At 45.7% G+C, this 21,851-nt stretch overlaps 1 protein-coding gene and 1 long non-coding RNA gene across 2 annotated transcripts in view; one reads left to right on the top strand and one right to left on the bottom strand.

The window, feature by feature from the left end:
• Positions 1-19,665, top strand: part of Atp8b4 (ATPase phospholipid transporting 8B4 (putative)) — a 134,175-nt gene extending 114,510 nt beyond the window's left edge. Inside the window, exons 24-28 of the mRNA XM_042687985.1 lie at positions 7,274-7,357; positions 9,909-10,154; positions 13,497-13,635; positions 16,274-16,404; positions 18,589-19,665. Coding sequence (XP_042543919.1) covers positions 7,274-7,357; positions 9,909-10,154; positions 13,497-13,635; positions 16,274-16,404; positions 18,589-18,870 — 882 coding nt within the window. The 3' untranslated portion in view covers positions 18,871-19,665. The remainder of the gene's footprint in view (positions 1-7,273; positions 7,358-9,908; positions 10,155-13,496; positions 13,636-16,273; positions 16,405-18,588) is intronic.
• On the bottom strand, positions 9,704-21,252 carry LOC122114669. Its single transcript, XR_006148595.1, has 4 exons — positions 20,206-21,252; positions 18,058-18,231; positions 15,966-16,053; positions 9,704-9,759 (listed from the first exon to the last, which is right to left on the bottom strand). It is a non-coding gene; the product is annotated as an uncharacterized LOC122114669 (long non-coding RNA).
• Positions 21,253-21,851: the final 599 nt, after the last annotated feature.

The raw sequence follows: 21,851 nt of genomic DNA, 5'->3' as shown, positions 1-21,851 counted from the left end.
GAGCCGGTGCTGGTGGCTCAGATAGGAGAATTGCGGTTTGAAGCTAGTCGGTCAGGGAAGTCCATGAGACTCTTAATTGTCTACCAAAACTGCTGGAAGTGGATGTGTGGCTCAAGTGGTAGAGTACCAGCCTTGAGCAATATAGCTCAGGGAGACTGCCCTGAGTTCCTGCCCTAGGACCAGTTGGCGTGCATGCACGCGTGCACGTGTGCGCGTGCATACACACACACACACACACACACACACACACAGGGTCCATGTAACTCTAAATCATCCAGAAATAACTGCTGAGAACCCCTCAAAACTATCTATAACTGGATTTGTCCCCCAAACCATGTATTAGTGATGAGACTTTCTTAAGCCTTGATCACTTTTAGGCTTTTAAAGAAAGGTGGTCCCTGGAAGCCTCTACACATCCTGCCATCTCTCTAAATTGCTTCAGTGAAGTTGAATACTCTTAAGGTGAAAGAGAGCCAGTAGGAATAATGGCTCCCAGCCCCAGCAGACTGAATGAACTGCATGCATCTCTTGAGAGGCCATTCGTGATTAGGCTTAATCTTCAGTCACTGTATTTGTCCCATCCTGACAGGAGGGAAGACTTGGCATCTACATTCCCCATCAGCTCTCTACACAACCCTACGCCTCTCAACAGATTGCCTTGAAGCCAACCCCTCTTACAGCCAAAACCAGCAGCCCAAATGTACAGACTGTTTCTTTACCCACAATGTCGGCTTTGAACCGCTACCAGTTTTAATTCTTTTAATGAAGTGACGCATGCTGTTTCTTGACTGCCTCCGCCTGTTTTGTTTGCTGCCTGTGGGGTAGGAGACTTGGCTGTCTCAGGTGGTGGTGGGGGAACACAGGCTGGGTACTTTGTTCTGGTTCATTCAGTACCCCTCTTCCCTTGTGACTGATTTGAGACACACTGGAAAAGAAATTTTCCTGGGAGGGAATACACTCTTTTTGTTTGCTCGGTGAGAACCGTTTGGAATGTAGAGAACAAGGAGTGTAGGTCTTGCTGAAGCCTAGAATCATGGCTCTGGCGAGGAGTCTCAGAGGTAATCAATGCAGCTTTTGATTTTATAGAGAAGGAACCCGAGTATCCCAAGAGCTGAGAACCAGTGGTGAGCATAACTGAAACTCAGAACTCTCTCATCTGGGGGCTGGAGGTGTGGCGTAAGTAGTAAACCTGCGTAGCAAGCACTAGGCCCTTAGTTCAAACCCCAGTACCACCAAATCCAGTTTCTCTTTTAGTGCTCGGTCTACTCTGCTTGATAAGAGACTGCTCAGTTTAACATGAACTGAGACTAAGCTATAGCCTTTATAAATTTCCCTTTTTAAACACCCCCAGATCAACAAATGTTTGCTTTATTTGAAATCTGAAGGAGAAACGTCCAGAAACACGCAGTCTCCCCTATGACTTTGCAAAGGAAAATGGACCCTCTCATCTAGAGAGTGCAAATGTCTCAGGTGGTATCTTCCACAGCTTAGACATGAGGTTAGATTTTCCCCCTGGATGAACGGCCTTCTACCATCATCGACAAGCTGGAGGCCAGCTTCTACCAGCAAATACTCCAGCTGCACTGCCTCTGAGGTATATTAAATACAGTCTGTCCTGAGGAGATTTCCAACCAGATTTCTGACCCAGAGAAGTTTGGACAGAGGTCAGATATGTCCTCCATATTGAACCATGGGTTCCTTTTTCTGGACACACTTGATCCAATCGATTCTTGAAGACTTCATGATTTCCATGCAGTCTACTGCAGGTCTGTGCTCACAATTCCTACCTGTAACCTATTTCAGAAGTTAACTCTGTCTTCAGGAGTTGTAATAAAGATGAGCTATTCCCTGCCCAAGATAAGAGCCAGAAAAAATATAAATTGAAGCCCTATTTAGGAAATTTTCATTTCAAACTATGCAACTACTGGCATAGAATGCTTGTGAGATGCTATTATCTGGTGACAATTTATCATTGTCAGCGAGATACAGAGCTGTGTATTTAAAAAAAAATTCTGCTATGATATGGAAGCAATTATTTTGTCAAGGCTGGAAAAAAGTTTAGCTCTGTCAAACAATATCTGAAAACTCCCAGTGAAAAGTCCAGAAAGAGCGAGACGAATCTCAAGGCTCTAATGCCATTATGGGCCCAGTTACCTGTGATTCTGTTTCTCTCCCTGGCAGAGTAGCTCTTCCTGTTTGCCTTCCAGATGTTCTATGTGGAAAAGCCAGGGTGGGGCTGGGTCTACTGGCGTGGCTGTTCTTTCTAGATCTCTCTGGTGGGTTTCTGCTAATTACCTAAACGAAGGACATACGTGCTAAAGCCAAATACCTCATCTGTATTCCACAAATGTGTTTTCTTTAAATGACAATTTTTTTTAAGGCCAGAAAAAAAAAGTCATCATAGAGATTTCTTTTGCCATGCACAGCAAAATGAGGGCTTCGTATCTCCACGGTGGTGTTTTGTTCTTTTAACTTTGTCCAAGCTGGCTGATAGCGACGATACATTGCTCCTGTGGGTGCAGGAGGGGCGTGCTTTAAAGAGGAAAGCTGCAAAAAAGTGCACAGCTCTCCTCTTCCCTTTATTTCTGGTCTGGGAAAGACGCTTCCGGGAAGATTAGTGGCCACTCATGGGAGCATGGCCTTTCTCCTTCAGTCTAAAAAAGAACAGAAATTCACAAGGGGAACCAGAAATCTTGGAGTCAGAAGCAGTCTAGCTGCCTAAAGGAGTTGAGGGAGCTGGGAGGGAGTGTGTGTATGTGTGTGTGTGTGCGCGTGCGAACAATTTGCAGCACTCAAAATCAGCATGAACATGGAGCCAATCTGAAAGAAAAAGGAGAAGGTAATGGAATGTAGGTTTGTTCATTTTTTTTGGGGGGGGGGGGGGGTCCGGTTGTGGAGCCTGAACTCTGGGCCTGGGCGCTGTCCCTCAGCTCTTCAGCTCAAGGTGAGCGCTCTACCACCTGAGCCACAGCGCCACTTCCGGCTTTTTTTCCTTTTTGCTTATGTGGTGCTGGGGAATCGAACCCAGGGCCTCATGCATGCAAGGCAAGCGCTCTACCATTGAGCCACCTTCCCAGGTCCTTGTTCATTCTTTAATAGCTGATTTCATTTTTTTTTTGCTGTTTTAGTGTTTTTTTTCAGCCTTATTTCCTGGTTCTGACACAGTTCCTGGAGCCAGTTTAATTTTGATGTGCTTTCTAATATCCCAGCCATACCCTTAAGAAACTTGAGAAATGAATACCTTGGGGTAAAAGTATTCTAGGAAGTGGAGCTGTGGCTCAAACGGTAAAGCAACAGCCTCTAACACACAAGCTCAGGGATAGCACCCAAGCCCAGCCCACTCCCCAGGTCCAGCCGCTTCCCCTCCCCCCCAAAAGAAAGAGGGGGAAAAGTTTAAATACTGACTTATTGACTAATTAAAAATGATGAACTCAAGTTTATTTTGAAAAGTTACTGCATTTTTATAGGGGAAAAAAAAACAAGTCCACAAGAAAGATGCCATTGCTCTATACTTTTGGAAAACTACTTGGCATTGTAAAAGACAACTGGGTTCCATTTCTGCTTCTGCTTTCAGTCAGCTGTGGTAGTACAGGTTATGCGCACTCCTGAGAGAATGAGTCGGAGGGCAAATAAACACTTGGTTAGTATTATTATGAAAATAGCTGTGATACTATGGATTGCCTGCAAGGTCCCCGAGCCATAGTGAGACACGTATGGAGATGTCTGTAGTGAGAAGGGCCATCCGAGTCTTCTAATCTTGATGGAATTCCTCTGTGCCCCTGTCCCCATCTGTCAATTGAGAACTATTAATAGTACTCTCCTCCCTGATTGGCTAGAATTCCATGAGTTCATATCTAAAATACTTCAAAGGTACAGAATAAGTCTTCAGTAAATACTAGCTTTTTTCTTCTTGTGGCTCTGAGTGGAAGCAAACATCTCTTCCAATAAATTGGAAAAACTCACTGATCCTGTATCCTGACTTGTACTTCTTGTCCTGTCTTGCTTCAGTTGTGAAACTAGGCTTCAACTCTGGGTGCTAGGTTGATAAAAGCTACTGTCAAGTCATTGGAGGTTTCAGTGCTAGCCAGTTTGTGAGAGGTGGCGCTGTAGGCCAAACTCTTTGCTACTGGAAAGTTTGGTATGTTACAGTTTCCCAGATTCCCTCTTCTTCTCTTGTTATGAGGCAGAGGGTGAAGAAATGATTTGATGATGCCAGGGCTATAAGACCTCAGGACAGTTGCGTTCTTCCTCTTCTATTTTCCAACTGCAATCACGAACTGATGAACTTGAGGAAAGAAAGGGGGTCAGCCTCAGATGGTTGAGGGTGTGTGTCGACGCCTCTGCCTTATTTCTGATCTTGTCTTCGCATCGGAATTACTTGGAGAACAATGAAAACAGAACATACCTACATTCTGTCCCCAAGAGCTGATTTAATTGGGCCAGACCTTGAATTTTTTTTCTATGTCCTTAAATCCTTCCCAAATCTCCACAGACTATATGTGTGAAAGAAAGTCATCTATGTGTTTTTTTTTTTTTTTTTACGTTGTAAAAGGCAACAGATCTACCAAAACATACTTGGTTCATAAATGCCAACTCAGAAAACTGTTATCAAACGAATGTGTACCCTGATCCGGCAAACGGAAGAGCACTGTCCAACCCCAGCTTGCTGGAGCAAGCTCCTTGCTGTATCGAGTCACACTTCTGTCTCCCTTGCTTTTCCATGTCATACCTCTCTTCCGTCCAGAGGTAAACAATTACCCTGGATATTTTATTATCACCCTTTTGAGTTGTTTTATACTTTTAAGAATTGTGAAATTATGAATCCCTCCACAGCACAGCAGGGATTTGCATGCTTTTGACTTAAGTGGAGTCATGCTTTGTGTCTTCTTTCACGCTCTTTCTCTCTCTCCATGTCTATCTGTCCACCTATCTATAGACAGCTATGACTAGATAAATGCTTATATGTAAATTATATGACACATTATCACTTAATAATGGCTAACTACCGTTGTTATTAAATTATACATCCACGTATATCTGTATTGCTTAGCTTTTTGTTGCTGTGACCAATGCTCAAGAGAAACAAAGGAGGAAAGATGGACTTTGGCTCGCTGCTTCAGAGGTTTTAGCCATGGTCAGCTGACTCCATTGTTGTTAGGCCCCAGCAAGGTAGAAACAACATGGGGGGAAAAGGCCTGGCAGAGGAAAGCTGTTCTCATGGCAGCCAGGAAGAAGCAAGCAGTAACAGGAAGGGCCAGGCTAATGTATACTTTAGTGCTACCACCCCAGGCACTTCCTTCAACCTGGACCAACTTTCTATAGTCTTACCACTTCTCATAGTCTATTACAAATTTGAATCTGAATTTAACCACTCACTAGGTCAGAGTCTGTGATCAGATCTCTACACAGAGATATTATGCTTTACTCATCTCTACTGTCCAGTCAAGTTGATCGTTGTTGATCACGGTTAACCAGGGCGTTATTTTTATTTGTCTTTTGGCTTAGTGCTGTAGATCTCTTCTTTTGTTGTTGTTGGTGGTGGTTGTAGGGCTTGAACTCAGGGCCTCGGTGCTGTCCTTGAGCTCTTTCACTCTTTCTCTGAGTCACAGCCCCACTTCTGGTCTTCTGGTGGTTCACTGGAGATAAAGAGTCTTACAGACTTTCCTGCCTGGGCTGGCTTTGAACACTGCCATCTTCAGATCTCATCCTCCTGAGTAGCTAGGATTACAGATGTGAGCCACTGGCATCTAGCATGTTTAAAAGTTATTATAAAGTTGATGTATGGGGGGGGGTAAGTTAGGTTGTTTTTGGCAAATGGTACCCCTTCCTTCTCTGTCTCTCCCACTCCTATCTTTAAGATCCCTATTTTGTTGTTGTTGTTGGTCATGGGGCTTGAACTCTGGGCCTGGATGCTGTCCCTGAGCTCTTTAGCTCAAGGCGAGTGCTCTGCCACTTGAGCCATAGCACCACTTCCAGTTTTCTGGTGGTTATTTGGAGATAAGAATCTCATGGACTTTCCTTCCTAGGCTGGCTTTGAACCATGATCCTCAGATCTCAACCTCCTGAGTAGCTAGGATTACAGGCATGAGCCACCGGGGCCTGGCTCCCTTCTTTTTATTTTATTCTTAGGATTTTTCATATAATTGAATGATTCATATCTTACTTTTAGTATTCTGTCATACCACTACACCACAGTATCTCTCTCCATTCCTCTCCTGATGGATGGTTTTGGTTTTAGACTCTTATGGCCAATGTTGCTGTTATTTTTTATGTATTGTATGTATCCTGATACACAGAAGTAGACATTTCTCAACATAGGCATCTAGAAGTTGAGTTGGACATATTCGCTCAAGAGAAGGAGGACATCGGGACTGATGGACAGGGGCTGGTGGCCTCTGGGCAACAGGCTGGAACCTGGATGGTTGTTGATAGTCTGAGCCCTGGAGTCTGGGTGTGTTGAGGATCTATAGAAGACAGCCGAGAGTTGCAACTCTCAGCTCTGGGCCAGGACCCCAGGGTAGCATATTGGCAGTTGGGGTAGGACAGCTGGCTGGCCTAGAAAACACTAGGGCTTCATCCCATCCCTGGCATCTGGTGAAATATAAGGAGGAGAAAGATAACATCACACTAGTCTTGAAAGTGTTGGATGGAGTTTTTAATTCTCTTTGTGAGCTTGACAGATAATTCCCCACTATCTTGTTAGCTCTCCGATACCTCGCTGACATGCTTTTCCTCAAGCTTTCTTTCATTGGAAAGCTGGTCTCAAACTTGCCTCCCAAGTGCTGGGATTACAGGTGTGAACCACCATGCCTTCCTTAAAGCTTGATGTCCGTTGTTCTCCTCATCGGTCACTGCATTCCATCCATCTGGCTGCCTTGCTGCTTTCATACTGAATGCTTTCTTCTTTTAGGCATGTTTCTTAAGACGATCCCAAGGAACATGCCTAAAATATTGAAAGCCTAGAGAATGAGACAGAACCCACCACAAGGGTCAGGGTCTTTCATGTGGCCAGCATTGTCTTAGGTATATACATGTATCATCTCCTCTCCATTGCCACTCTATGGGGAGGAGATGAACTCCTTTCAGAGAAAGAAGATGGAAATTTAGGTAAATCTAGCGTTACACGAAGAAGCCGAATACAGGAGAGAACTCCCATCCATCTGGCTCCAGACGCTAACATCCGTTTACTTTAGAAATTTGCGTTCTTTAACCCTAGGGGAGAATGTTCTCACTGACATGGATGGTGTTGCTCACTGATGTTATTTCTTTTCAGACTGTTTATGACCAGTGGTTTATCACCCTTTTTAACATTGTCTACACATCGTTACCGGTGCTCGCCATGGGGATTTTTGACCAGGTATGTGCATGTCTCTATCTTTACATCTTTTTAAACCTGTTAGTTGTTTTGGGCTCCTACAGAGAAGACAAGATTCATAGAAAGAGCCCTAGAGAGACAGATGTTTTAACAGCGGTTGCATTAGTGACAGATTCTTTCAGACACCCCTCTCCTGCCATCTGCTCCCCAAAAGGGTCCTCTGGTCATTTTGGCTTCTCTCTTCATAGAAATTCATAGCCCACATTGTTGAGGGAGAGGCCCTGAGCAAGTCCCCCAGGAATTCGTGTCTCCAGTTTCCTCACAGCCTAGCATTTCCCAAGGTTTTATGATTTATACTTTCTTTTTCATATGGCAACTATTAAAATGCCTGTGAAGCCAAGTGCTGGTGGGTCATGCCTGTAATCCTAGCTACTTGGGAGACTGAGGTCAGGGAGGACCACAGTTAGAAGGCCAGCCCCGGGGAAGAAAATTTCCCAAGACTCCTTCTCAACCGAGAGTTAGATGGGGTGGCACACACCTGTCACGCCAGTCCAGGCAGCCTGCTGGGAGGAGGATCACGACACCTAGTTGGCTGGCCAGGGCAGAACTGAGATCCTGTTTCAGACCCATCTGGCAAAATCAGGGCCGAAGGTGTGGCTCCGTGGTAAGAATGCCTGCATAATAGTATCAAGCTCTGAGTTCAAACCACAGTACCACCAAAACAACAACAATGCTACCATTGTCTCTGAAGGTTTGCCGTGTACTTTGTTTTGGGGAGGGGGGTGGGAGCGGCGGGGGGGACAGAAAATCAGGGAATGAGGTAGCAATACAGAAGGCCAGTGTGAACAGTAAGATATGCATGGCCGGCACAAGCCCCGGAATTGCCCGAGTCGGGGAAGGGAGGGGATCGAGCACAGTGCTGGTGGCTGCCTGGCACCAGTGGTGCTTTGCCAGGGGGTGGGGGTGGATCTGGCTGTCCCTGGGGAAATAGAAGGCTAGCCAGTGGCGTTTCCGTGGCACAACACAATGTGTTATTTTAAAACGTGTGGGATTTTTTTTGGGGGGGGTGGGGGCGAGAGAAGTATTTTTAAGGAGACCAGAGTTTACCCGCACTGTTCTCAGGCCTACCCATTTGGTAGGCCTCAATTTCTGGCTGGAAGCCATCTATTGCAAAATGTAAATCTTCACATTATGAGTTCCCTCCCTCCTCACATGCTGCTGGCTCTGCAGGCCACTGTACGTCTCCCTTCTCCCGTGTAAAAAGGGCAGCTGGTGGAGGGCGTATTGTGTGGAAGTCTACAAAAAGGAACTTCTGGAAGACCTTAGATGTAAAGGATTAAGCACGTTCGCGTCCAAGTGACCGTGTTTACAAGCGTTCCTTTTCTTGGTGCTTTGTCGCTTCCTTGAATGTGGAATAAAATAATAACAATGAAGCCGTTTCTGGGAAAACATGGTTATTGTGCAATTCCAGAAGAAAAAAAAAGTAATAAGACTCATTATTGCCATGTCTGCTTTCCCTGCTTTTGTCAGTTCTGGCCTTTGAACAGATCCCAGGATGAGGGAGAGCTGGGCGGGGAGGGCCTCGGTACTCAGCTCTGGGAGCAGAGCTTTGGAGGTTCAAATCGATGTCCTCCCACCACACAGCTGATAAGTGACAGAACTAAACCTCAAGCCAGGCCTCTTGCCTTCGGACTTGCGATATTCCTACACTGTCATGAGTATCACATTAGCTTACGTTTTGGCTGTGGAGGCATGGGTTATGACTTAAGATGTAGCACAAGAATGTGTCTCCTCTGCCCAGTCTGTCTGATGTTCCTAGCGGCGGACTCTTGTCCTTTTTGGTTCTTGGTGTTTGGCTGCGGTGCTCCCAGCTGGCTACTGACAAAATTGGGAATCATGGGTTGGTCCCCGGACATTCATGTGCACACCAAACCTGAATCACTTTAGTTTTTCCCCGGGAACTGCTCGGTGCTAAACGTGCAGTTTTCCATTTCTTTGTCCTAAACATTTCTCAGTGGCTCCTGAATCCTTGGTAAAGCACTTTGATCCTAAGTATTTGGTGTTGTCTTCCTCCTTCCCTTCAATTCCCCACTCTCTCTCTCTGTGCTCCTTTCCTGCTTCCCTAACTCAACCTCTGCCTCAGGTTGGAGTTCCTGGTTATCCAATTCTGATGCTGTGGCTCTCTGCTGCCACCTCCTGGTCACTACCGCCCACTGCGTTGGCCATGATCTCTTGGTCCAAAGGCGACAACATGCTTGGGGTTGGGATCCCTGGAGCCTGAATTCCTCCAAAGGGTCTGTAGCCACAGTGGCCTGCAGGGAAGCGTAGAGAAGAAAGTTGGATTCGAATTCCAAGATCTAGGTTCAAGTCAAGTCCAGCCTCTTGCTGTTTAAGATCTATGAGGACCTCAAGTCCAATCTCCCCTGAAGCCACAAGTTCCTTCCCTATAAACAAAACAAAACAACAACAAATAAAACACCTCTGTGTTTATCGTGGGAAAGAGCAGGACACAACAGGCAGGCTAAGATGGTAGGATATTGAGCCTCTCTGACTTTTCCTCCACTCTTCTCTCCTGAAATTATACTGTTCACAGGACGTGAATGACCAGAACAGCATGGACTGTCCCCAGCTCTATGAACCTGGCCAGCTGCACCTCCTTTTTAACAAGCGTAAATTTTTCATCTGTGTGGCCCATGGAATCTACACCTCGCTAGTTCTTTTCTTCATCCCCTATGGGGCCTTGTACAACATGGCTGCGGAAGACGGGCAACATATGGCCGACTACCAGTCCTTTGCTGTGACCATGGCCACTTCCTTGGTCGTCGTGGTCAGCGTGCAGGTAATGCTGCTGCTGAAAGTGCCTTAAGGGCTCAACGCTGGCGAAATTCCCAGTGATTGTTACATGGATTTTTTTTCCTGCTTTTGGGGGGCGGGGAGGGGAGGAGATGATCCTAAAAGAATACTAGGATTTTCCTTTACACATTTTGAGACTTAAAAAAAAAAACAAACCATGAAGCTATAGTATAAATGACCAGATTTGGGAGGTGTCTACAACCGACATGTCTGTAGGAATGTCACAGTCACCTCTTCAGGGCGGATGTAAAGAGAAATACTATAGAAGTATTTCCTTCTTGTGCTTGACAAAACACGCACACTCTAAAGCCAGGTGCCAGTGCCTCACACCTGTCATCCTTGCTACTCAGGAGGCTGAGATCTGAGGATTGTGGTTTGATGTCAGCCAGGGCAGAAAAGTACCCGTGAGACTCTTTATCTCCAATGATAACCACTCAGAAACTGGAAGTGGCATTGTGGCTCAAAGTGGTAGAGTGCTAGCCTTGAGCAAAAGAGGCTCAGGAACAGTACCCAGGCTAAGCCCTGAGTTCAATGCCCCATGACCGAAAAAAAACAAAAAGCAACCCCCTCCCCAAAAAATTAGTGATACTAGAAAGAGAAAAAAATTGCTAGGATTTATGAATAATAACTTTAGGCCTTAAAGTAAGATCTAAAGTTTATTTGATACTATACGTCCTTGGATTCTGTGTCCTAATCACAAAGTTAGAGCAATTTTTCCAGTAGGGATGATTGCTGCTCCACAGACCTTCTTTCATGGGTATTGTAGAGTTGTGTTTCAATTCCCTTTTGAATGCCAGTGGTGGTCAGTACCATTCTATGCCAAGTTGAGAGTTCAAAGCAAACTTTTGGTAGTACCTGTAGCAGGCGTTGTAGCCTATTTTATTTGTTGGCTTCTGATTGTTGAACAAACTCTTAAGAATCAGTGGAGCTCTTCCTTGATACGAGGGTGCATTTCTGGTTCTCTACATTTTCCTCAAGGGGAGGCGTGTGTGTGTGTGTGTGTGTGTGTGTGTGTGTGTGTGTGTGTGTGTGTGTGTGTGTGTGTGTGTGTGTGTGTGTGTGTGTGTGTGTGTGTGTGTGTGTGTGTGTGTGTGTGTGTGTGTGTGTGTGTGTGTGTGTGTTGTCTGTACGTACTGTGACATCATTTTGTGGTTTCAACAGATTCCCCTTCAAGGCTGGGCCTGATTCTTGGGGTTCTGAAAGATGATTTGAAAATTAGTAGCAGAAATAAAAGGCCAGCTGGGAGGAAAAATAAATTTTGAAAACATTCTTCCAAGCAGTCCCTGGCATTGTGTACTATATCAGTAAGGTAATAGATTATCTGAGAATTTCCTAAGTATAACATATGACAGGCACGAAAGGTGTTTAGTACCTTGTTCTTCGTTCTTTACAATTAATGTATCTTTAAAAAAAACAAAACTACTATTGATATTCCTATATTCTTAACTTTTTTCTCTTCCCTTTGCTTGTCCATAAGTTATTTTCAGGCTAAGCCCCACTTTTTTGCTGCTTCTTTTTTTCATATAAAAAAAAAAACTGTAGTCAAAAGAGCCTTGCTTCCTGAGCTGACCTTGAACCTTAATCCTGATCATTGATTCCCAGCCTCCTGATGATAGATATGTCACTGCTGCCTACCACTGTAGCAGATCTGATGCTAGATTCATTCTCTTTCCTTTGTAAATAATATATTCTATCTGAAAGTGTTATGATCTTTATTCTTAGTTTTCAAATGTTACCAGGATATATCTTTTTTTTCCATCAATTAGCCTAGGATTTAGGGGGCTCTTTCTATCTGGAAGTCTATGCTATTTTCACAAAGCAGTTTTCTTCTGTCATGTCTTTGGAAATGCTTTTCTCTTTCTAAAACAATATTAATTGTATATGGGTTCCTGGATGTGACATTCATGAGTCTGAACATGGTTTTCTTTTGAGTTTTTGTTCCCTGTTTTGAGATGATGTTTCCATTTGTTTGTTCCAGAATATTAACCCAGATCTCCAGTGACTGTTTTAGATTGGTTTTGCTGTTAAATATTTAAAATGCAGAAATAGTGAGGAGGGGGTTTTCTTTTTGGTCTAATTGCCTCTCCTTAAGAGATCTTATTCCATCTTGTTGCTATGGTGCTTGTCTGTCTCTTCCATTAGTTCTGCTTCCACAGGAGCCACCTGTTCCGAGAGTCCTTTTATGTAAGTCTGGATTTTTTTCTTTGCCTTTTCTTCCCCTCTCCAGATCAGGCTATTGTTGTCCTTTGATTTTAATGAACTAACAGGTGGTGGAAGACAAGACTTGAAGACTTTGGGTTGCCTTAGCAACCGAATGAACTAGAAAACCCACAGGTCTGGGCCAAGGCCTGGATGGCAGAGGCTGTTTTCAGGCCTTTTGCGGAAAGAAAAGGCTGTCCTTTTATAACCTTTTCAGTTCACATCCAAAGCTGCTGGCATGCCTCTTTCGACTGGGGCGACATTTTACAGGACTGTAAACTGCGAGCAGGATGGGATGTGTGCCTCCGCATGTGGAGCGGGCGGGCGGGCGGCGTTCACTCTGCGGGTAAGCCTGCTCTCCCAGGAAGATGAGATGGCCACGGTGGTGCATCAGCGCACCGAACTCCGCCAGAAGTACAGACCTTTACCAGGACTCCTTCAGACCTCTGAAACACAAATCACGAGAGCAGAGTCTCCTCTTCAAGGATTCACGTTTACCAGTACTTTCCTGGCATCTCTGAGCACACATCAGCCTTTCTTCTAGTTCTTTAGTTAGAAGCGCCTGTGAATGCGCTCTTACGCTCTTGAGTTTTTGAGTTTTATGACAAGAAGATTGGGATTTTTCTCGGTTATGCTTCGAGTCTTGTAAAAAAAAAAAAAGGGTCATAAAAATGAATTGGAATATGTGTGTAGAAGATTATGCATGTGTAAAAATGGCCATGTGGGTGTTTAGGTACAAACTTGCGCTTGTTTGCTGCCATAAATTTTTTTTTTCCAGTAGAAAACTTGAGAGCAATTTGGAAGGTGATTTCAAAACCATTCTCTCTCTTTCCCCTCTTACTTAACAAAGCTTAACATTTTATCTCCTGATCCTATCTCAACCTTGGATGATAGACTGGCCTTCAGATCCAAAGTCTGCTGTCTAACAGAAACATCAAGCTCAGTCACTCTGTGTGTGTGTGTGTGTGTGTATGTGTGTTGTGTTAGGGGAGATATAATGGAGGTGGCTGTAATTGGTCCAGCAGCTAAATAATCGCCACCTGCTTGTCAGCAATTGTGAGGAAATAGCTCATAGTCAAATGAACCTCTCTCAATCCCAAAGGCCTCATTCATTTTACTTTATTTACAGATAGCCTTGGATACCAGTTACTGGACTGTCATTAATCACGTCTTCATCTGGGGCAGTGTTGCTACTTATTTCTCCATTTTATTTACAATGCACAGTAACGGCATCTTTGGAATCTTCCCGAACCACTTTCCGTTTGTCGGTAAGTGAATCCTCCTGTCTAGCAGGGCCTAGCGTCGGGCTGCTGTTTGTCTTTATAACTCACTGTTCGGGGGCAGCTGCAAATGGCCGGTGACGCCTTCTCCAGGAGTTGGTGGAGCTGGGCGCCTGATGGCTTTCAGGAGATTAGTTTTTGTTATCCCATCAGATGCGGGAGAGCTGCTGTGCTAGCAGCTCACAGGCTGTCGATGCAGCGCACGCAGAGGGAGTGGCTGCCTCCTTAGAAGCAAGAGGCATAGCATACACAGTGAAAAGTTTGTATAAGGTTCAGAGGAGAAGAGGAAATCCTGAACTCTTGTTTTTATGTCACATCATTACCAACATATTTGCCAAAATTCAGAAGTGATGTAAAAGTCAGAGCCTTCTACAAATTTCTGGACCTTAGTCCAAAAGTGGCTTTGTTTAGACAGACAAGGGTTCCAGAGTACTTGGTCTCTGCCATGACTTAATGTCTTAACTTAGAACTGGGATGTTAATAGTACTTATTTTCATAGGAAATCTGTGAAGACCAAATGAGATAAATCTATGAAAACCAAATGTGAAGTACTTAATGTATCTTAACATTTTAGTGTTGACTGACGGTGATAATACAATTATTTGAGAAATGTTGCTTGCTTAAACCAATTAGTGACTAAAGACTGAGCATTAGATTGGTAGCAAAGGACCTTTCGAAGTCCCTTATAGCCTTGAATTCTATTTGTTCTACAAAGAATGTACACCTGGTATATAAAGTGAGTACACTGCATTGCAGTCCGCATCTCAAAATGGTTCTCAGCAAGACATCCAGAACTTCCATAAGAAGTCTGTGAATAAAAATGTTCTCAGAAGTTTAGTAAGGGGTGGGGGTGAACAAGAAACAGGCTTCCTGACTTTTCTCAACCAAGTAGCAAGAAGAGATTGACTCAGGTAAAATGAGCTGTGAATCCACTACTTGGGTGACTCAGTCTAGAAAATCATTCTTAGAAGACTAAACTATGGTAGAGCCAACTGTGAGAGTTGGCATTTTCATCGACGCCAAGGTACCTAAAATTCTGTTTCCCATTCCATGCACACAAACACTTAAGAACATTGTTTCTTGATCCTGGAAGTCTTTAGATCGTACCACTCTTGCTCAATATGTAATGTTAATACTTTGTTTACCGAAAGATTCCAACCACGTAGAGACATGTTGGTCGTGGATAAGAATACGCCAATTAGGAAAGAAAGAGACTAAAAAATATTTTTAACGTTTTGTTTTATTTACTTATTTGGGAGTTGCCAAATTTGAAAGTTCAGTGTATTATTGACTAGAATACTTCCAGAACTAAGAGAACATTCTCCCCGTGCATAATGGGGCTGGAATGCCTCCGCTGGACAAAGGCGATTGTGCGGAGACCACTCTTTTGCCGAAGCACATGCCATTCCAGGAACTAATTACTGAGCTCCAATGAGGCTGTACCAAAGTTAGATCAACAATGGGGTGGGGTAGGGGGGAGCAGAGGAAGAAAATCCCTTCCCTAGTAACCAACAAGTATTAGTGGGGCTTCAAACTTCTTCCCACCGCCTCCCCGCTTCCCCCCAGCCCTGGCTGAGGGGTAATCAGCTTCAAGGAGCTCCAAAAAGAAATTTTTTTTTCTCTTTTTTCATTTTGGCTGATGGTAACTAGAATCAGCTACTCTATGGTAGACACACGTATATTCTCCAAAGCCAGAAAAGACAGACACACCAGCTACCAACCGCTGCCCTCATTCCCTCACCCTCATCCCCAACGCTGTTCATTCTTGAGCGCTGATAATAGGAGTCCTGGTTAGCTGCAGGTATCGAGAGATGTCCCTAGACAATGGACAGGGACCGAAGTCTATTTGATATTTAAGCAGTTCGTATCTTCCTGCAGAATTTGTCTGTCTGGCTTCCTGAGCCAGCTTCTTGACTTCCTGTACTCTCACAAATTTGATAGGAAGAGCAAGTCAAGAAACTGGCTTCAAGCTTGGCGGTGCCATGGTTGATGGTGGCTCCTCCCATCTAGCCAGGCAAACCCCAAAGAGGCAGCAAGTTCCAGGTGTTCTGAGCCTGTTGCTTGGAATTTCAAAGGTTGACACTATAGTAGCGCTTACTTTTTACGACAAACCAATCAACCAATCACCATTTGCCACTGTGCCCACCTGAGGAGCATTTACGAGGGAGTTTTTTTCTTGTTGTTGTTATTGGAAAGGTGATGTGCAGAAGGGTTACAGTTACATAAGTCAGGTAATGAGTACATTTCTTTTTGGACCATGTCACCCCTTCCCTTGGCCTCTTCCAGTCCCCCCCCCCCCCCCGTCCCCCACAAGTTACCTGGTTCATTTCCCACAGGGTGCAGCGAGTACGACTGCTGCATTCTGATATGATCATTTTCATGGAAGAATCCAGAAAGGTAAATGTGCTTTAAAAAAAAAAAAAAAAAAGAATACTGAGCTTCTGGGCAAGGCTGGATCGTAGAAGGCTTGGCTCAGAACACGTCAGCTCACCACCGCTGAACACCCTACAGGCCAGGACAGCACCCAGCTTGAACAGTAGTGCAAGCCTTGTTTCATGAAATACCTCTCGATCGGTTAACGACGTAGTTCTGTTTATCAACACGGTGTATTTCTTGCGCCACGCAGGAAACGCACGGCAGTGTCTGAGCCAGAAGTACATTTGGCTGGTGATCCTCTTGGCCACAGTGGTCTCGGTCATGCCAGTGGTGGCATTCAGGTTTCTCAAGATGGAGTTATACCCCACGCTGAGCGACCAGGTATGTGCCCTGGAGGGCTGAGCTGCACCTGCGCTCAGTGACTGCAAGGCCCAGAGGCCGCCCCCCCCCCCCCCTTCTCAAGTGACAAAGCCAGTGTGTGCATGGACGCAGGAGTTGGGAGCCTGCTCTCTTCACCCAGTGCCGGCTCCATGGACTGTGGCTACCATAGGTCCTGTATGCTCTCTCTCTCCACCCCCCCGCCTTCCTTCCCCCCTTTTCTCTTCCCTCTCTCTCATGTACCCCTCTGTCCATCCCTCTCCCCGCCCCCTACTCTCCCCTCTCCATGCCCCTACCCTCTCCTCTCCCCCTCACGCTCCATCCTCTCTCTCCTTCCCCGCCCCGCTTGCTTATGCTCTCCCCCCCTCCACCCTCCCCCTCATTCTACTCTCCTGACTTTCTCTTCCCTTCCTCCCATCTTTCTTTTCCTCTCCTCTTTCTTCCTCTCCCCTTCTACTTCTCATCTTTTCCCCTCCTCCCTTCATCTCTCTCCACCTTTCTCCGCCTTCCTTCCTCTCCTTCTCTTCCTTTCTATCCCTCTCCTTTCTCTTCCATCCCTTCCTCTCTCCCCCTCCACCTCTCCCCGCCTGTATCTCCCTTTCCCCTTCTCTCATCTCTTTCTACCTTTCTACCTTTCCCCACTCTTCCTCCCCCTCTTCCCACCTCTCTCCCTTCTCTCCTCTTTACCTTTCTCTCTCCTCCTCTCCCTCTTCCCCACTCCACCCCTCCCCCACCTTTCTCTTCCCGCCCTTCTTCCTCCCCCCATTATCTACAGCTTCCCACTTTTCTTTCCTCCTTTCCTCCTCTTCTCTCTTCCCCCTCCCCCATCCTCTCTCCCCCACCTTTCTCTTCCCTTCCTCCCTCTCTCCCTCTTCTACCTCTCCCCACCTTTCTCCCTCTTTCCCCCATTCTACCCCTCCCCCAACCTTTCTCTTCCCTTCCTCTCCTTCCCCCCCAACCTCTCCTCCTCCCTTCATCTCTCTCCCCTCTCCCCCCACTCCACCCCTCCTACCTTTCTCTTCCCTCCCCTCCATTCTTCCTTCCTCTCCTTCCCCCCTCCCTCCATGCCCCTCTCCCTCTCCCTCCCCTCTCTAGGCCACCCTTCTCTCCCACTCTCCTCACCTTTCTCTTCCCTCCCCCTCTACTTCTCCTCCTTTGTTCCTCTTCCCTTCTCTCCCTCTCCAGGCCCTCCTCCGTCCCTCTCTCCTCCCTTTCTATCACTCCTCCCCCCTCTTTCTACTCTCCCAACCTTTCTCTTACCTTCCTCTCCTTCCCCAACCTACTCCCCTCCCCCCTCCCTGCCTCTCTTCCCTCCCTTTCTCACTCCATCTCTCTCCCTCCCCTTCCTCTCGCCCACCTCTCCTCACTTTTCTCCCTCCTCCCTTCATCTCCCCTTCTCTCCCCTACATCTTTCTCTTCCCTCCCTTTTTACTTGTTATCTCCCTCTCCCACTTCTTCCCCTCTCTCCCTCTCCCTCCCCTCTGTCCCCGTACTCTTTCCATCTTCTCTTCCCTGTCATTTCTCTCTCATGCACCCATACTGTTTCCCTCTCTCTCTCCTCCTCCCTTTTTTCTCCCCTCTCCTCCATCTCCCCCTCCCCCTTTAGCCTGAGGGCCTTGAGCTGTCTTGCTCACGGTTGAGAGGTTGATACTCTACCGCTTAAGCGATGCCTCCAGTCTGAAATTCTGCTGGTTAACAGGAGATGGAAGTCTTGCAGACTTTTTGTTCTGGACTGGCTGTCAGCCTCCTGAGTAGCTAGGATTACCATCATGAGCTGCCAACTTCAGTTACTGATGACTCCTGGGTCCAGAGACCCGCGACCAGAGAAAACTGTTGGGAGAGAATGGTCCTAAGAACGTTTGTGTTGCGCCTGGATGGTGATGTTAGAAAACCTTTCTGTATGAAAAGTATGTTCCTAGCCAGCAAGAGGCCTTGAGTTCTAGTCCCACCTCCGGAGTGGGGGAATGCTCCTCTATAATCAAGTTGTATGAGCTGCAGACACCATGGAATTCTACCCAAATATTTTGTGTTTGGTAGTTTGTCAGTAGGAATAAAAAACGGATTAGAGCCTAGGGGGAAAACATTCTGATTTCTAGTCACGACTTCCGGGTGTCGTGAAGGTGAGCGTCCTGTCATGGTTGGTGTGGTTTCCTTGGCTCACCCCTCCCTGGGTCTGCTCCTTTCCAGATCCGCCATTGGCAGAAGGCACAAAGGAAGACCAGGCCTCCAAGGAGCCGAAGACCTCAGACCCGCAGGTTGAGCTCAAGAAGATCTGGCTACGCCTTCGCTCACCAAGAAGGCTACGGAGAGCTGATCACATCTGGAAAAAATATGCGTGCTAAAGCCCCACCCCCAACATCAGGGCTGGAAAACATGCCTGATAGTAGCCCGAGCCGGATGGAAAATGTATGGAAGAAAACCACAGACGCAGCGAGCGGCTTTGGTCAGGATATACCAGTGAAACTGTGAATCCAGATGAACTGGGAACCACACAGTTGTCCTTTCCCTTCACCTGGAGCTCAGCTTCAGCGGCTGGAGGACCAGGTGCCGATATCTGTCAGGTGGAGCTGGGCTCCACAGGCAGCCAGGACAGGTGGCCGCTCTCCAATTTGTGATTTGGTGGAACAAAGCCTCCCAGTACAAGTGTGGACTTTTACCAACCTAGATACAAAGTGATGCAAACCACCACCTGTGTCCATCTGCTTAGACACTGTGGCACCTCAGGTGGATAAAAGGATGTGTAGCTGAACCTCCCAAAAAGCAACACTCATTGATAAAGACACTGTGTGTGTAGAGTAGCCTGCCCCCAGATGCTCGGGATAAGCGCATGTGATGGTAGGTGTGTGCTACGGTGCTATCAAGAGACTTCACAGCCACATGCCATTCTAGCTTGAAACCTGTCTGTAAAGCCAGGGACAAACTGCTTGCCTACTTGAAGAACAAAAAGACCTATTGGTCTTCTTTTTCTGTCAGTCTAGGGATACAACGGACTGAGTATTTATACAGAAGTATAGGCTGCTAATTTGGTTATTCAATTAGCTGTCAGACTCTGTCACAGAGGTTCTCTAGAAAATAATCTAAAATGTTTCAACTGTCCTTTATACCATCTCAGGAGTAATTTGTCCAGGACTGTTCCATTCAGGCCACATGGAATCAGCCGAGCATTAGAGTTTAACATGCAAAAACTTCTAAGATACTCTGTCTCCAAAATAACCAGCAAGAAACTGGGCTGGAGGTGTGGCTCAGTGGTAGAGCATTAGGCTCAGCAAGTACAAAGCCCTTGAATTCAAATCCCAGAACTAGAAAAAAAATAATAATAATGGGCTGGGAATGCCGCTAAGTGGTAGAGTGCTTGCCTCGCATACATGCAGCCCTGGATTCCATTCCTCAGCACCACATACACAGAAAAAGCTGGAAGTGGCACTGTGGCTCGACTGGCAGAGTGCTAGCCTTGAGGTAAAAGCAGCACGGGGACTGTGCCCGGGCCCTGAGTTCAAGCCCCAGGACTGGCAAAAAAAAAAAAAAATTAACAGTAATGGTATTTCACATGATCTATGGATACTTTCAACATTTCCAGTTTTTGAAACTTGGTAAGTGAAATGAAGTCAGTTTTAACATAAATATACTCACTTTGGATATCCCTGTCACATTTATAACTCAAGCACATCTACATTTGTGGCTTTTTTTTTTTTTTTGAGTCATTTTAGTTCAAATTTTTAGTCTCCTTGTGAGTTGACTAGTGAGTTTCTTGCAAAAGACTTTTAGGTGGATTTGTGTTCAAATCCCAGCTCCATCATTTCTTACCTTAAAAGCTGTCCAGGTAATGGTGCCTTCTCCGTGATTCAGATTTTCCTCCATAAATGTACTTCCTACCTCATGGTTGTCAAAGCACAGATTCTCAAGCCGTTAAAGACATAACTCTCCTATGAGCACACAAGTTAGATTTCAGTTAATGCGTTCAGCATGGTACAGCAAGTTGAAGAGAACCTGGAGAACTGGAATCTCAGTCATCAGCGGGAAAGCTTTGATGACATGAGATCGCTATGTGAGATTTACATCTGGTATCCTACAGGGAAACAAAACTATAACCTGAGAAGAAAGCAAAAAAGCCAATCACCGTGCCTTATTTCTTTCCTCCAAATCAACCTTTTAGTTTTACATCTTCCTTAATCTGGTTGGTGTTGAGCTACTGGTTAAACAAAAAGCTTTTTCCCAATAGTACGCTGATCTTTGTAAACCAGCTTGGTGGATAAGAAACTAGCCTATTGATTGTAGGTCACAGTCTGGCTTTAATTTCCAAGCCTGGGACATATTTTCCCCCTGTAAATGGATCCAAATGAGTTATGTATAAAATAGCCTAATCTAGTATTTTAACCACAGAAAAATGTTTCTACCTATTTCCTTTGCCTCTCCCTAGAAGCCTGCCCTTAAAGAAAAGTTATTTTCTAGTGTGTAACTTGTCATCAATTTTACTTGCTTTTTGTAATGTTCTTTGAGAAAAAGTTAGAAAAATTTCAGTAAAATGTTTTGGCACTACTGGTGTTTGATGTTTTGTCTCTTCTCTATTGGGGATACATTGGGACAACTTTCTGTTACACTGATCTATGATTTCTTTTCTTCATACTGGAGGAAAATGTACGTCATTCTTAGGGTCACAGTCAAGCATGAAATGAACCAGTTGGAGCTATAATGGATGGGAAAGATTAGAAATGGTCCAATTTTGCAAATTCGGTTCCAATTAAATGAGGCTATTTATCACAGATAATGTGTTTCTCTCATACTATCAGTTTTCTTTGGTCCCATGAGACCCAAGTAAGCTCACATGCCCAGAGAGAGATCATTCAATTCCAACTGCCAGGGATTACTTTGAACCTGAAGATGCACAGTCTGAGGGGGTGGGTGGGGATGGAGAGACACTGGAGAATAAAACTGAATTTCATAAAATGGCATTGATTTTGGGGGGAAAAAAAAACCTCTCCCCTTTCCCCACTAGATTTAGGACTATGAACAATCACAGTCAACCACAAATTGTATACCTAGGTGTGCTACCTTCATCTGCCTACAGGTATACATAGCTACGAAGGCAAGAAAAGAGAGTGGGGGAGGGGAAAGGAGGAGAAAGGACAGTAGAGGGGAAGGGGAGAGAGGGGAAGGGGAGGGAGGGGAAGAGGAGAATGAGGAGGGAGGGAAGAGGGGACTGGAGAGATGATGGGTGGGGAGAACAGGAGAGGGGAAGGGAACTGGGAGTTGAGGGGATTGGAGGGAGGAGGGGAAAGGAAGGGTTGGGGTGTAGAGGGGAGAGGGGAGAATGGAGGTGAGGAAGGCAGGGAAAGGAATGAGAGGGGAGGTGGGTGGGAAGTGGAAAAGGGTGGTAGAGGAAGTGAGGAGGGGGAGGGGGAAAAGGGGAGGAGCGAAGGGGGAACAGGGTGGTCATGGAGGGGAGGGGAGAG

This window comes from Dipodomys spectabilis, unplaced genomic scaffold (genome assembly GCF_019054845.1).
Source record: "Dipodomys spectabilis isolate Male_0828 unplaced genomic scaffold, ASM1905484v1 ptg000108l, whole genome shotgun sequence".
Lineage (NCBI taxonomy): Eukaryota > Metazoa > Chordata > Mammalia > Rodentia > Heteromyidae > Dipodomys > Dipodomys spectabilis.
Note: the sequence above shows the minus strand (reverse complement) of the source record. Positions and strands in the feature narration are given on the sequence as shown.